Raw genomic sequence first — 16,198 nt, forward strand, 5'->3', positions numbered from 1 at the left:
CTTCGCCCCCCCCCCCCACGCTCCAGGATGAGTGTGGTGGTCCCAGGGGAGAGATACCGTTTCAGGTGTGTCCTAGGTGTGTCCCAGCACTCCAGTGTCATGTCTCGCTGCCCCCTCCACCCCCCATGTCCCTGCAAGCACCAGCTCTCCTGTGGTTTATCCACTGTACTGTCAGTTAGCATTAACTGGGAGGATCACATCACAAATCCAGTCTCCACAAAAGCTTTGCTGCTCCTCCAGGCTCGACACGCCTCTCTCTGCCATGTTAAGTAACCGTTTCCTTGTCGTTCGTACCCTCCCCCACGTTAAGGTTTGAGCTACAAAGACTCCAGTCCGTCGCAGCTCTATACAGCACAGTCTTCCTTTACATTGTTTTTTTCTCGTGTTCCAGCGTCAATCTCCACTGCGCCGCCCTTGCGCTGACCTCTCAGCTGCTCCTCTACCTGGCTGAAGGTGGCTTCCAGGTAATTCTGCCCTCCCCTCCCCTCCCCTCCGCACCTACTAGGGGAAAAGAAAACGAACAATGGCAGGAAGAGGTTATCTATACACCTCCGATACACTGGGATGGAGGTGAAGAAACTATGAGCCACGTTTGTTTTCCAGTTGACGCGAAAGGGATTTGCACTAAACTGCGGGTGAAACATTATTGATCGGAACCGGCCGACGGGTTCAGGCACTTATTGGTGCCTGAAATGGTGTAAGCATGTGGGATACAGGCTGGGGACGTCAACGTCGGGAATTTATTCAGTGTTAAATTCCCGTTCCCTGTAACTGTGTGTGTGATTAATATTAGAGTGTGTCAGATCCTCATACACACAGGGCTTTGTGCGTGTTGGGGGGCCATTCTGCTCGACTGGGGGCATCAGAGCGCCGTCTTATAGGTGCAGAATGCGGGTAGGAGGCATGGCTGGTGCGGGTGTCTCTGCTTCTGCCCCTCCTGACGTCCCGGGTCCTGCCTCACTGCAGCAGGCAGGTTCAGATGTGGTGCCGATAGTGTCTCGCTGGGGGGCCCTAATGAGCCGCTGCTGTGGTGAAGAGCAGCCCATGGAGGTGAAGCTGGCGGCCGCGGACATCCTCGTAAACTCCACGCCTGGCGTCCTAGCCAGCGCCGGCCTGCCCCTGGGTGAGTGCCCGTGTGTGTTCGTGCCCGCGTGTGGTCGGTCCGCCCTCTTTCCCCCGTCGGTGTACGTTCTCGCTGGGCTGATTCCGGGTGCTTCCGGGAACCTTCTGCAGGTCTGAGCAACACGGTGGCCTTGTGGCGGAGTCTCTTCACCCTGCTGCAGGACGAGGACCGGGAGGTGCGGGACCGGGCGTCTGACTTTGCCACGGCAATCCCGCGGCACCTCCTAGATCCGCAAGGTACATGTCTCAGAACAGACACCCCGGCTCTTACCCCGTATACGCACTCACGCACACACACACATTCACTGACCCTCGTCATACCCTCGGAACCGCAGGCACACTGGACTTATTCAGCCTGTGGCACCTTGAAGTGGGCCAGCTTGCTGGGTCGACCCGATTGACTGTTTTCCTTTGGCTGCTGATGAAGTGGAATTCTGACGCTGTCACCTTCATACCCCCCCACCCCCAGCACTCCGCCTGGCGTTGGGGAGGGCTGTACTCATGGGGTCAGGTTTGAGGAAGGCGTGGGGGCATGGTTGACGCCATTTCTCGGTAACACTTGGGGGGGTGCCTTCCTGGAAGTGCCGTTTGGAAAAGGAGGGGGGGTTCCAACCGCCGCAGATTAAGGATGGTCCACCCGGCCCTGCAGCGGCGACGGTGGTTTGGAACGTTAACCTGATAGAAGTGGTTTTCCTTCAGCGGGAGCAGGATACCGAAACTCGGGGGGGGGTGGGGGGGTTGTTACCTGAGCGTGGGTGATGGAACTGCCCAGGACTGGCCGTGCTGTCATGGTGAAGACGGTGAGTCAGTGGATTGAACGTTGCCTGTCTTGTTGTGTCTGCCCGGCTAATCTGTGCGGGGGTGTCTGGTTGGGGGGGGTCTGACCCTGTGGGACACACGTGGTGAACACTGGCGTGTTTGCTCTGCTCGGCATTCCGCCGGCGGTATCTGCATGTGTTCGGCATCCCAGCGTTGGCCAGGAGAATCATGGGAAGTCTTTACTGGAAAGTTCTGTGCCGTGGATTTCATCCCCCTACCCCGCCCCCTACCCCACATGCGCACACATTGCCAGGGCTTTTATAGCGCAGACTGCCTGGGGGTAACAGAACCAGCTGTCTTTGAGGTCTGTGCCAGCTCTGTTCCTCTCCACCCACTTTGGATCAGACCCCTGTTCTGGTGGGAGTGGGGGCAAACCTGCACCCCGACTCAATCTTAGGGTAACCACAGTGTTCTGGATCCAGTATGATGCTTTTGCCCCCACCAACAATGTGTGCCAGGTGCCCCCCCCCCCCCATGATGTTTATGGCTCTGAACTTCACTCTTGAGTGGAGGTAGGGGGAGCAGATGTACTGGGGAGTCTGTCACTTCAGCCCCTCTTCCAGGAGAGGGGGAGAGAGGAGATCATGGGAGCATCACGTTTAGCCTACGAGTAAGAGCGATTAGCCCCTTTGCCCCACCAGATAGAGGGCAGTAGTGAGTTATTGGTGTAGCCATCTGGCCAAAAGGTAGCAGCCAGCCTATATGTATGTATATTGTTACATTTCATTCATATTAACTCTGATATAGTGCCTTAGATGTTAACGACAACCCTGGGGGGTTGTGGGGGGGTGGGAGCGGTGAGGTAACGGTTCTCCAGAAAGCTGAAGTCTCCACATAAACATTCTGCCTTTGAAATGTAAGTGGCTCAACGATGCATAGTTAAGTGGGAGGGGGTGTCTATTGACAGCTCACCCCCCCCCCATTTAGTAGCCATTGGAGTTAATAGAGAAGCCCAGTCCTACACCCATTCATCACGAACTGCTGGTAATGGTCTTCTTTTCACGCATTTCCCACTGTCTGACAGTCACTGTTTTCCAGTTGAGGGTGTTTATTTCAGTTCACATTGCATTCTGGGTAGTGTAGGGTATGGCGACAGACTAGTGGATCTCGGCACCGACCTCCAACAGAGAGCTGGGTTCTGCTGTGCGGCTTGGAATGGACAAGGCCCCCCCAAAAAATCCGTAATTTACCTGGAGCGCAGGGCTGGAGTCGAAGCCCAAGTGGAGTGGGTATCCGAGGACTTGACGGGGGCTTCGGAAACATCTCACTCACCTGGACGGTGGCCACGAGCGATCTCTGAGGAGGGTGGGTAATGCCGCACACCCTGGGCCCCTCCAGTTCACCGCCGCTGCCGTCTCCTCCTTTCATCGAATGGAGGGGACCGAACCTCGTCCTCTCCACATGAGGTGACCGTCTGGGGCGGCATAACCCAGTTTCCCCTCCACAAGATGTCGTCCTCACTTCGTTTTAAAGAGCGAGCCTTTCCTGCTGCTAGTTATTAATATTATGTCTCTTCCCGCTATGAAGCAGTCACTCTTTCGCTTTCCAAAGCTCCTTTTGCGTTTCCTAGAAAGAGGGAAACTGAGCAACTGTTTGTGAATTTTGCAGGTTTTTCAGTAAATCACGCCTCATCATCGTAATTACAGGCCAAATTAGGGGGGTGAGGCATCATTGTGAGGAGGAGATTGTTTTTCTTCCTCAGGCACCGGCGAAGTTTTAGGTTGCACCAGGGTTTAACGGACTTTTCCAGAACATTCTGAAAGATTTGTTTGCCATTCAATGCATCGGGGCAGGAGATAATGCAGCACTTAGCAGGACACTCTTGTAAAATGGAAGTGGCCTTTTTCATCTAGCCTTAGATGACGATGGCAGAATTTGGGCTGCATTTCTCCCTCCCCTCTGGGCTGCGATTTTATTTCTTGGCTTTGAAGGAGAACGTAGAGCTTAACCCCAAGCAGCTGCTGCATCCCAGGTAATCTGTGTGAGGCGGCACACACCCCCAGACGTACCACTAGGGCCCAAACCACCTTTGTATGTGTGACCTGAGGTAAGAAAGGCGCTGACTCGCTCATGGGGGTGTCTGTCGCAGCCAGCACAGCACACATCAACATCCCACCAAACCAAACTCTATGTTCTCGTCCAAAATATCTCTTTATAAGCCACAAGGATTCTGGGTAAGCAAATTTAATTCACAAAACCCTCATAGTTTAAATTTTGAAATGAGACTGGTTCTGTACCTAAAGTTGTCCCCCCTCCCCCCCGCCCACAGTAGCTTGACCAAGTGGTTGGTAAGTAACCCAGTTTGCTATGAGGACTTGTCTATTGTAGGTGTATTGGAAGGATGTTACGTGTGCTGCAGTGGCGGGTATGGTCATATATGGTGGTGTGCTCTGTTTGAGTGAGCCCCCCCCGCCCTCTCCCCGGGCAAGTAATTGCCCTTTAAGGCTGGTTCATGCTTCACGTGGACGCGGCAGTGGCGTGGTGTGCACGCCGGTTGTGACGTCGTAGGGGCCGGCTTTGGACACTTCGCAAGAGCCGCGCACCACTCAAACTGAAGCAACGCAGAGGCTCCGATCAGTGACGCAAGTGAATTTTGATTGTTCATTGGCCAGGGGAAAAGTAGCAGGAAGTCAGAAAGTATTCTAACCAAAGATTGTTTATAAACACCTTTTCTACCCTCTGTGATCAGAATGATAACTAATATGGCTAGCTGGTTTGAAGAATGGTTGACAAAGTCCGGAAATACCAGCATTTACGATTCCCTGCTACAGTATTATAAAGACTCCCAGATGGCTGCAAGCTAAAAATATGCTTACACTGCCATGCCACACACCTGTGTGTGTTTCTGTTTCTGTGTCAGTGTCACTTTCATTTTTGATTTTTTTAAATTTAGATTAATGTTATTTTCATTTGATATCCTTAGTTTTAGTTTTCAGTGTGGTTTAATCCGTCTTTATTAAGTATGTAAATCTATTTAGTTGTTATATTTTGCTTTGGTTTTAATAATTTTGTTTCTAGGGATGGATGGAAAGTTGTAGGACTTTTCTGGCTTCTGCCGGACGTCAAAGTGCCATTGGCTGTTTCTATGGTTAAGTCGCATTGCCCGTGAGGTCCAACAATAAACAAATCGTTACTTTAGCCAAGTAGTATTTTTAAAAGCAGTAACGGGAAGTATTCACCATTTTATTTTATTTCTGTTGGTTCTGGAAACAATAGTTATAGTTCTCATTTAGTTGTAATTTTTTTTATTTTCCAGTGCATTTTCTTATTTCAGTTTACGTAACTGTTTTCAGTAATGAACGTTATACTGCCTTGCGTAATGTTAGTACATAGTAATCGATTAGTTTTAGTAAAATTCTTTTTTTTTTCTTGTAGCATCCATACCACATGTGACCTTTTAAGAGCAGCTTTGCACTACAGCGCCACCCCAGGTCTGATATCAAAGTTACACGGTTGCCATGACGCATTGGCGCTAGAAGTGTGAACGTTCAGGATCAGGGGCGGTCCGGCACCACTGTGCACCCGCTTCCGAGTGAACTCTGAATCGGCCCATAATACTCCGGGGTGCAGTCGTTTGGCTGAACAAGGATGGTCGCCCCCCCCCCATTCAAAGCTCATTTTCACATCAATACAGAGTCCTTGGAAAGAGACATTGAAGCCATTGACTCTGTCACCTGGGGCCAGACCCCGCCCCCCGACGGGATCTTAAACAGTGTGCTCTCCTCTGATCAGATACCAGAGCTCTATTGAAGGCCTGTGACATCATCGGTGTGGCAGCGTGCTGGGGTTGTCTGTGCAAAGCCGTGGAAGTTTACCTGAAAGGAGCCCCTGGGGAAATGAAGTGCTGAATGGTGTCTGTCTGTGGAATTCTCAGTGCCCACATGTTGTGGTTATGGGACACCACTGGGTGAGGGAAAGGTGTCGGGGGGTGGGGGAGGTGGACGTCGTCGTCGTGCCCATGGATAGGAGCAGGATCTCCCCAGAAGTCCCAGCGTTTGTCTGCAGTGGGACAGGCGTGTCCTCCTGGTGTGCATGTGTAGTTGGTGGGCAACTCTCTCAGGTCTCTCCAGTTTCATGGCCCTGACAGTCCCCCCCCCCACCCTGGATACCAAACACCTTCCAGCTGCAGTGCTCAAATCCCCATGTTTGCCGAACACCAAAGCTCCCTCTGGTTATTTAATAGTTTTTAATTAGTTCCAGGCCAAAGCTCTCGCAGATCTGCTACGGGAATTAACTGTCCCTCTCCTGTAGAATTTAACTCCCATCTTGCAGAAATATCCCCACATGTCACCGAATTCTCCGCCCCCTAAACTCCAATCCAATTTTTTTTTTTTAAAAATCAGATGCATGAACATGCAGGACCTGCACCGTCAGCAAAGGGGGGGGGGGGGGGGGCTGGAATCCCCACTAAGAAGGTCTCTCCTGATCCGACCTCCTTCCGTCAAAATCATATTAAGTGCAGGAATGCAAAGCAGAACCAGCACCCTGGATGTGCTGCAGAAACACCAGCTTAGATCTCTGGCCAAGTTGTAAGCGCGTAGGTTGGAGAGCAGAGGGTACAAATTTATCTTTATTAATTTCTTGTGCAGACAGTTGCTGCTTTCCACTGCAACTGAGAATTTTTTCCAACCCCTACAGCTGTCCTCTCTGATGACCTAACTCTAAGGTACAACAGTGCTGTCCACACTGGGATTTTTGGTCTCAACCTGCTGTGCTGATTATCATATGTTGTTACTATGTCTGAGAGGGTCTGATGTGGGCTTTGAAGGGGTGTCGTGTCGTCCTATTGTGGGGGGGGGGGGGGGGGGGGGTAGTGGACTGTCCGGATTGGCACCCCAAGTTCGTTCCTCCCATTAAAAAAAAAAAAATCCTGAATGCGGCCGGAATGCATCCAGTCATTGTGCCAGGATATAGAACAAGCATGGAGGATTAACTGTGATGACACTCCCTTCGCACACATGCACAAAAGCGGGGGGGCGGGGCTGGGCGGGGGGGGCGGGTGGAAGACGGGAATCATGTTAACTGACTTGGGAAAAAAAAAACTCTGAATCTGGAATTGAAAGCAGCTTGGATTTCTCAGATTTTCATGTCTGCCTTGTTTTTGTGTTTAGAAGGTGGGGGGTGACAGTGTCACCTTACATGGGATGAATCGGAGGCCCGACTTCAGGGCCTGGCCAGCGCCGAGCTGCCCTTTTGGTGAAAAGGCGCATTACTCGGTCCACTGCCTGGTGGCGCCGATCACGCAGTAAGCCGGCAGGCCTCCCCGCCCACCTGCAGTCTCCTAGCGACCCGCCTGCCTTTGTCCTGCCGCAAGGTGTCAGACGTTCCCCACATCACCTGACCGCTGCGCTTTCTGTTGTCCCAGCGGTGCCCGTTTGCAAAGGCCCAGCCAAGGTTTAGATACAGAATACGGGAGCTGGGCCCTTCATCCAGGGGAATCCGTGTGGCGGGGGCCACCCCTACATTTTAATCTGGGGGTTTCGGGCTGGTAGAAATGGCCGACTCCATGGACAGGGTCACTTCAGCTGCCCTGTTCGCTCTGTCCTCAGCATCTCCGCCATCCCTCCCGCATTTTCCAATATGCACAGACCAGGTCTTCTCTGAATCCCAGCCCGGCCCTGCAGCGCTGTTCCACATGGTGAGCCTGAGTTATGGATTTCCTTTGTGGAATGAGTTCCAGACCTGCAGCGAGAGGAGCACGTGGCAGGGGAGAGACGTGATGCACGGAGGGCTGCTTACACTCGTTTGCCGGTGACCACCCCCCCCCCCCGCCGTGACTCCCTCACTGGCCTGCGCTGCGTCCCCCTCTGCTTTCCCAGTCCCACCACCCTGGTTTGAGCCCTGGCCTTTTCAGAATAATCACATCTCCCTTGGGCCCGTGAGCAAGACCTTTAACCCCCAAAAATGCTCCAGGGCCGCTGGATACATGCCTGATCAAATGTCCCCACAAGGTGAACAAAAACCTGCTATTTTGACTTTGTGGGGACCATTTTTTTCAGTCCCCACAAGGGGAAGCTCAATTCTATAAAAAAATTATGACTCTGTCTTGTCTTTTGTTTGGTTTCTTATGGTGAAGTTTACGGTTGGGTAGGGGTTACGGTTGTCATTGTTGGGATTAGGGCTATGGCCACAGAAATGAATAGAGAGTCGAGAGTCCCCACAAGTGTGTGTGTGTGTGTGTGTGAGAGAGAGAAAGGAGAGCAGAATGGGATGTGAAAAGCATTCCAACATACCTGTACTTGCACAAATGGCAAATAAAGCTTCATTTCATGACCCAGCCAACAGCAGCTGTTCCCCTACTTGCCTGGTGACTCTACCCAAACTTCTCCTGCCCTGCGTCTCCCTCTCGCCCTCTAGAGGGCGTCCCTGATGCTGTGTGCCCACCCGTGGCCCTGGAGCTTGGGCTGAGACTCCTTTGCCGGCTGTTTGAGGAGTGGGGGCAGGTGCCAGCGGGGGTACTCATCCTCACTGATTGGCTGCTTGGAGAGGGCGAGCCGGAGGTCAGCCCCGTGAAGACGCCCGGCCTGGTAATGACCCTCTGACCTCAGTGGTTAAATCCAATGACTAAACTGTGTGCTGGAAACATCATTAACGCTACGGCGTGTCAATCAACAGAAGAGCTGTAATGCTGATATCTGTACCCAAGTGTCTGAACGGCTCTCCCCTTTTCCACCCTTCCTGTGATCAGGACGAAGAATTCCTGTTTGAGAAGGGGGAGTTGAACCTGTGGGCGGAGCCTCTGAAGTGGGCGTGGCTGCTTCACCGGCACCTCTGCCCTCTGCTGCGTGTAGCCGACATGGCTGGGGTGGAGCCAGGGCCGCTGGAGGAGCTCTTTGCTCGGGCAGGGGCCTGTGCTGAGGCTTCAGGACAGATGCTTCAGGCCTTGCCGGCACTGCCCCAGTTCTCCTGCACTGCCGAGCACGAGCGGCTGACCGTGACGAACCAGAGGGCCTGTTCTGCTCTGGAGGTGCTTGGGTTACTGCAGCCTGAGCAAAATACGTCTTAACATTTTATATTTTTATCTCTTAATCCTGTCTCAGAGCTTTCTGAACCTAAACCCTGAATCGTTATTTTTAGAGACATTTTATACAGTTATTTTAATTGAATTGGAGTGGTTTTAATGGTTTCTTTTGTAAATAGACACCAGGCAGAAAAAGAAATTGAAGAATAAAAATCTGACTTTATCAGTAAGAAATCGCATTTCTGTGGGCTGCTCAACACGGGTGCCTGGGGGGCTAAATGTCACAATGAGGTGTGTCACTTCTGCAGTGGTCTGCTTAACCATCTTAACTCTCACAGGATGTGTGCTCAGTTCACGCGTTGAGTCCCTGATGCTGAAACTGAAGATGAATATAATGAATATAATGCATCTCTGGCTGGGGATGGTCTGTGATCATGTGTTGCACGCACATCCTGTTTGGTCTCAGCACTTCCTGCACAGATGAAGTTAGCGAATGTTTTTTTTTTTTTTTTAATTCTAGCTTGCAACTGAGTTTTAATCGGATGCTGGTATGTACTCAAATCATATACAGTCTGTCCAGTTTTGAAGAATGCAGGAATTTGCAAGCGAAAGTAATGCGATAAAGCCACCTGGATTTAAGCTGTGTGTGTGTGTTTGTGTGTGTGTGTGTGTGTGTGTTGGAAAGACTTTAGGGTGGTTCAAACGAGGTCCCGCTGGGAGCTTGTCTGTAAAGGTGGGTAACAGGGCTGGCATTAGGCCAGGCGTGGTGAATGTGCATGGCAGCGCTGCCCAGCTGAGTCTGGCATCACGGTGCCCCCCATGGCTGTATGGACAAGCACAGGCTTCCTGGGTCCCGGTACGGGTCCAAACGGGCCGCTTTTTCCCGTTGCTCGTTTCAGCGACCGCTCGTGAATTCTGACTCCTCCGCAGAAGCAAATGTGGTTTTAATCCTCCCCCAGGGAAGAGAAAAGGGGGGGAGGGGGGGGGGGGGGGGTTAGTAATTGAGTCAACATTTCATTGGGCCTCCAGGAGAACGAAGAAGAAAGGGGAGGGGGGGAACAGAAAAGTTTCCGAGGTAGTGGGGCTATGATCACCTTGGTTACACGATGGCAACCTGACAAAGGCTCACTGTGCAGTGTGTGTGCCCTGGCCACGCTCATAACACCCTCACCCCCCCGCCGCGGGCTGTTCCTGTGCTGTAAAAGTGATGTAATGTTTTGCTTGAAAGTCCCCAGTGGATTCATGGCCAGCGTAACACATGACTGCTTCGTGTGTGTGTGTGTGTGTGTGTGTGGCACCATAGATCTACAGTAGGCAGTTTTCATATGGATCTAGCCAATCTTTGACATTAAGACGTTCTTAAACAATTTCGAGGCATAGCCCAAATGAAATGGAGGACCTGTAGTAATTCCAGTGTTTTTGTAAATTGCTGCCCTCCTCCCCCTGTTTACTAAACTGCTAATCCATTACCAGGATAATCCCTGTACTGAAATTGCACAAAAGGCTGCATCATGGATATCTAGGAAAGCATGTGCATGGCAGACAAATGTACACAACGGTAGAATGAAAATCTTATGGCCACTGTAGTTATGTAAGTTGGTGATTTATGCAGACAGAAATTTTGCGAAATGATTACATGTCATAAACCGGAATAGTTGCGTTGCACCTTCTGCAAATAGCATTGGGCCACTGTGGATCAGCAACAATTGGAGCCGTGACCCGTTTCGGCATAAGGTATTCAGTCCACTACCTTTTAAATAACTGGGTCCCCCCCGCACACTGCAGTGATGCAAGGTTATAATTGCACAGCAGCATTGTTTATTCTGCGATTCGTGCATGTGCAAATATAAACGGTGTCCGTGGTTACATGATTCGGCCGGTAAGCCGAGGCTGTGCAACTTACCTCTGACACAAAACTGCACTCTTGGTGCGACTGACTAGCTGGAGAGCCATTAACGTCTCTGGTTAATGGTTTAATTCGCCCTTTGACCACTAGGGGTCAGTGTTGTACCACTCGCACGCCGAAGCGGCGCTGCATTCCTTTGCATCTCAGCCGCTTGTGCAGCGCGGCTGTGCAGTGATTGCTGGTGACAGTCCTATTCGCTTATGTTAACCCAAAACTTTTAAAAATATACTTTACAATCGTCAGTGTAGCCTGTCGTTCTGCATGTACCCCAAAAGAGTGAGCGGACTGCATTTTTGCATGTGTTTGTGTGCTAAACAAATTGGCCTTCCATTCTTGTTGGATTTTGCATAAACAGCGGATTACCATCGACATGTCTGCCAGGTGAACAAATTTTTCGTTCACTCACACGCTTGACGTTTGAATTAAAAAAAAATTGCGGCCGTGTCTTTGCGCTGCTTGCATGGCTGTGCGTTGCACGATCCTCCTTCCGACATAAACACCTATTTGTGTGTATGTCCTCCTGTTTTCATATTCCGTCCCCACCCCATCTCAGGCACACTGACCGATGTGTCGGCGAGCATGCAAAGTCAGTTTCGTACCGCAGCTGGTCAACTAAAGATGGGATAAGCAGTTTAACACCTATACTGTTTTACCATGGAAAAACACGTATACGCATAGTACTTAATTCCCTATTTAAACAAAACAAGTCACATAATGAAATTGCTCGGATCTAATTAATCTTTTCTGAACTTAACGAACTGTGAGCGTCTCGCCCAGTGGGCGGTGGGTGACATCGCTTTGCTGTAGTAAACACTGCGGTTTCCCTTCGCCGTCCAAGCTTTCTAAGCAGGAGGGTGAAATGCCCGTGGCAGGTTTGCTCTCGGTTAAATGAATGGCCGTGCGTGTATTCTTTCGGGGACATTATTTATGAATTGGTCTATATTGTTTGGCTTCACTAATATCGAAACCCCGTTGCGGTTTGGATCTGTTGCTTCACTGTTAGTCAGTTGCAAACACATGCGGCAGCTTCTGTTCTATATGCAGAATCGAAAACGCAAATAGGCACTTCAGTATGAAAAGTGGCGTGAGTGAGTCAACCGTAAACCGGAGCGTGGCATGTTGATTTCGGGCGTCCGGTAAATGTGGTTTCACCATTAATAAGTGGGAATATCTAAACTGTGGAACGGGATGTTGCTCCTTAATTCGCGTGTTTATATCCCTTTCTTATTGATCGGAATGCAGACTGATGGCTCTGTGTGAAACATGGGGAAAAAATATCCAAGCCTGTTCTGGTTGCGCTCCTGCGGGCTTCTGAATGAACAGGGTGGCGGGACACGGGTTTTATGTGCCCCTCTGCATTTCCAGGCCGTGTAATTTTCTTTGGATGCCCCCCCCCCTACAACCCCCTTCCCTCCCCCGGAGAAAAAACTTCTATGTAAATGAAGTAGGAGGGTCGACCAACCCGGGAAGGGGCGTGTCGCGCGAGGGCCCGGCGCTGCGGGGGGAAGCCACGCCCCCGTCCGCTCAGCGCTCGGTATTTATGCGCATCTGCGAGCTGCAGGACGATTGCAGCGCTCTATAACTCGGCGTCTCCGGGAAGAAGCCTTCCAACAACAACAACAACAACAAAACGGGACACTTTTCCGCTTCTCTCTTCGGACGGTGCTGGATCCATTCTGGAGTTGCATGCTTCTCTCCATTCGGCTTTTTTCTGAGTATAGACGTGGCTAGATAAATAATAATAATAATAATAATAATAAAAAGTTGCTCCGGCCGTACTGGGATCACGGCAGGTCCTCTGTGAGAGAGCAACTGTGCTGAGAAAGCTCGAGAGAAGATGTCTGCAACTATCTTGTCCGCCTTCTACGACTTCGACATGCTGTACAAGGTAACTTTTGTTTTAAAACAACTCAAAAGCACGCAAAGTGCGGACCGTCCGTGTATTTTTAGTTAGATGTAGTATTAGTGCCATAGCCACGCTGTCTCCCCGTGTAAGGGAGCTCTTATTTTCGATTTCCTTTTCATGAAAGCTTAGCAGTTTTAATCTGTTGCATTGCCTGTTTTAATAACACCCGGCCGATCTCTTTCACAGCAGCAGGACAAAAACCTAAATATACATGCAATCAATTTGAACAGCATGCTGGACAAAAAGGCAGTCGGGGCGCCGCTGACCGCTGCCAGCACCTCCAGCAGTTGTTCCTACACGCCGGGCTTTTTCCGAAGGAACTCCATCGGCAACGTGGACTCTCTGAGCAACAGCAACAAGTACCCCGCCGCCTCTTACGGCAGCCTGAAGGAGAGCTCCGCCGGCAGCGCCAGCACCTCCGCCATGAACAAGGAGAACAAATTCCGCGACCGGGCGTACAGCGAGAACGGCGAGCGCAGCCAGCACCTGCAGGTCCTGCAGCAGAAACCGGGATCTCAGATCAATTCGACCCGCTATAAGACGGAGCTCTGCAGGCCGTTTGAGGAGAGCGGGGCGTGCAAGTACGGCGAGAAGTGCCAGTTCGCCCACGGCTACCACGAGCTGAGGAGCCTGTCCCGCCACCCCAAGTACAAAACTGAGCCCTGTCGCACCTTCCACACCATCGGCTTCTGCCCCTACGGTCCCCGGTGTCACTTCATCCACAATGCCGACGAACGCAGACCGGCCCCCAGTAACGCCAACTTGCAGGGGGAGCCGAAGTGCGCCCGCGAGCCCTGCGGCTTTGGGCAGAGGGAGGCGGCGCAGCCACACTCTTCCTACGTTCAGAGGGACAAGCCCAAACTGCACCATAGCCTCAGCTTCTCCGGCTTCTCCAACCACCATGGATTTGAGTCGCCGTTGCTGGAAAGCCCCACGTCGCGCACCCCCCCGCCCCCTTCCTCCTCCTCTTCCTCCTCCTGCTCGTCTAACTTCTACGAGGACGTCCTGTCTCCCAACTCCATGTGCGTGAACGGCGGCTTTTCCTTCCCCGGTCAGGATCTGAAAACGCTTCTCGCCCCTTTGGCCATCCACACGCAGAATGGCTACGCAGCCCAGACCAACGGTGCATATTACACAAGTCTGCAGACTGGCGGCGTGTGCCCCCCATCCCCCCCATACAGCATGGGCCAACTGCAGTCCCTGCGTCGCTTCTCCGAGTCGCCGGTCTTCGACTCCCCCCCGAGTCCCCCCGACTCCCTTTCGGACCGGGAGAGCTATGTGAGCGGGTCCCTCAGCTCCTCCGGAAGCCTCAGCGGCTCCGAATCGCCCAGTTTGGACTCCGGAAGACGTTTGCCAATCTTCAGCAGGCTGTCGATCTCAGATGAATGATCTGTCCGGCACCATCCTTACTTTTTTTGCATCCGAAGAGGAGGGGGACCTGACATTCCAATAGTCAGCGCCACCCTCTGCTTCCCAACTAGACTATTAATGATCAAAGTAGAGAAAACAGCCAGAACTACAGGAGACGGCAACCTATCCTTGAAACGGCATTAGTTTTTTTTTTCCTTTAACTTTACATGTGTAAAAATAGACATCAACAGAAGGCATTCCATCTGTGACTTAAAATTTTGAGTTGCAATTAACGGCAGTCTTTGGTCTACCCAACAAACTATATTTTGGGGGAAAAGGACAATGTCTATTTTTTTTTATAAAAGACTGAGCGGTTTTAGAGTTTCCTCCATCCTGCCAAGAATATGCCTTGACACAAGTGTACCTTCCATTCCAAAACTTCGATCCGCATCGCAGCGCCGCACGGTGGCCTGTCTGCTTTGTGTAGGCTGTCGCTCGGTTAAAAGCACTCAGAGTTGAGTTTGTTTGGGAAAATCACTGCTGATGGTTGAATATATATATATATATACATATAAATATTTTTAGCTGTTTTTTTTGAGTGATTACATGGCGGTGCGCAACGTGCTATGAACTATTTAACTTATTTATTATCTTGTGAAAAGTATAGGCTACATTGGTAATTTTTTTTTCTTTGTGTCCATACTGTATTTATCGAGTATGATGAAGCAATAGATCTATATTCTTTTATGTTTAAATTATGATCGCCATTATTAATCTGCATAAAGTGGAGTGTATGTTCTTTTCACAGTAATATATATTGTTTTTGTAACTTCACTTGGTTATTTTATTGTAAATGAGTTAATCTTAATTTAAGAGATTGTATGTGATATTTATTTCGTTAATTTTTCTTCGTTTACGTTTTATTGATAAAGACGGAAATGTTTGCGTGATTGCGGTTTGGAGGCCGACGCCGCGGAAGGTGTTTTTTTTTTTTTTGTTTTTGTTTTTTGTTCCTCTCCAAGCAGTCGTCCTAGGTGTTCCATAGAATGTATAGAAAGGTGTGTACAGGCCGTCCAAACGTCAACTAGCCTTAAGCTTTTTTTGATCATATCAGCCTTCAATGACAAAGCCCAAGTCAAATAAGTAAATTGTAACCAAAAAGTATTTGGCGCGCGCGGTCACGTGCCTGAGAATGTAGCAGAACCCCAGTGTTATTGTCTAGTGCCTACAGGGGTCCATCCTCCATGCCTTAACCAAATAAAGTATTTTCCTCTGGATATTTTTATGCGAGTCGAATTGAATGTAGTGTTTGGCTTTTAATTGCCCTCTACCAGTTTGTTACCACTTGTGACTTAATACTTTTGGAGCAACGGGTACCTTTTTCTGCCCTGTTGTCACTATTTGTTCCCATGTTTAAGAAACATTTTTTTTTCCTTGGTGATTTGAAATGGTCTGAATCTTCCAAACTTGCTGGACGGGGGAGTTTTTTTTTTTTTTTTTTGTACATAGTAGGTACGCGCTATGTACTTCTTGACTACTTGTATCAGAAGTAAAGCTTTTTGAATGTAACTAAAATGGATAAAAAAGGCAACCTGAGTTGTATTATAACTTTGTTTTTTGGGGGGAGGAGTCAGTTCACTACAAATTGAGTGTGAGACTGTTAACTTTGTACTGTACATTTTTTTGTAGTTCTCCCAATAAAATCATTTTTGAAAAAAAGGAGGCATTGTGTTGTGGGTGTTCTTCTGAGGGGAGGGGGGGGGTGAAAATGCCTGGGAATGATCGACCAGCCAGCTTTCCTTCTTTCCTCGTGAATAACATCAGTGCTAATTTTTGCCTATATTCCCCCCACCCCCCGCCAGAGTTCTCAGTGAAACTGCTTTCAAATTATAATTCCATGCGAAGTCTCGTGTTTTGTGACTGTCCTCATCAAACTTCTAACCTTCCCCCCGTGCGTTTTGGCCTCCTTTCCCTGTCCACAGAAACATCGTGTGATTGGATGCTCTAGGTAGATTTCACCACCTGTGGCTCTTATTGATGTAAGTCACACTAAGTCACTTATCTCAAGGTACAACTGAAAGTACCTCCAAGGACCATTTGGTTGCAATCGACTGCTAAGCTACCTGCAGCTAGC

General features: G+C 50.1%; 2 protein-coding genes across 3 annotated transcripts in view; both read left to right on the forward strand.

The window, feature by feature from the left end:
- The window catches only part of thada (THADA armadillo repeat containing), a 55,188-nt gene extending 45,443 nt beyond the window's left edge, over positions 1 to 9,745 (forward strand). Inside the window, exons 34-38 of one of the 2 annotated variants that reach the window (XM_023804366.2) lie at positions 392 to 464; positions 967 to 1,123; positions 1,234 to 1,359; positions 8,299 to 8,468; positions 8,630 to 9,745. In XM_023804366.2, coding sequence (XP_023660134.2) covers positions 392 to 464; positions 967 to 1,123; positions 1,234 to 1,359; positions 8,299 to 8,468; positions 8,630 to 8,947 — 844 coding nt within the window. In that variant the 3' untranslated portion in view covers positions 8,948 to 9,745. Of the gene's footprint in view, positions 1 to 391; positions 465 to 966; positions 1,124 to 1,233; positions 1,360 to 1,457; positions 1,863 to 8,298; positions 8,469 to 8,629 lie in introns of those variants that run through there. The other variant, XM_023804368.2, reaches the window with a different exon arrangement.
- Positions 9,746 to 12,355: 2,610 nt separating this feature from the next.
- Positions 12,356 to 15,786, forward strand: LOC111840007 (mRNA decay activator protein ZFP36L2). The gene is made up of 2 exons (XM_023804390.2): positions 12,356 to 12,696; positions 12,901 to 15,786. The coding sequence occupies exons 1-2, from the start codon at positions 12,646 to 12,648 to the stop codon at positions 14,101 to 14,103; spliced, it is 1,254 nt and encodes a 417-aa protein (XP_023660158.2). The 5' UTR covers positions 12,356 to 12,645; the 3' UTR covers positions 14,104 to 15,786.
- Positions 15,787 to 16,198: the final 412 nt, after the last annotated feature.

The sequence above is a fragment of the Paramormyrops kingsleyae genome, chromosome 3, assembly GCF_048594095.1.
Source record: "Paramormyrops kingsleyae isolate MSU_618 chromosome 3, PKINGS_0.4, whole genome shotgun sequence".
NCBI lineage: Eukaryota > Metazoa > Chordata > Actinopteri > Osteoglossiformes > Mormyridae > Paramormyrops > Paramormyrops kingsleyae.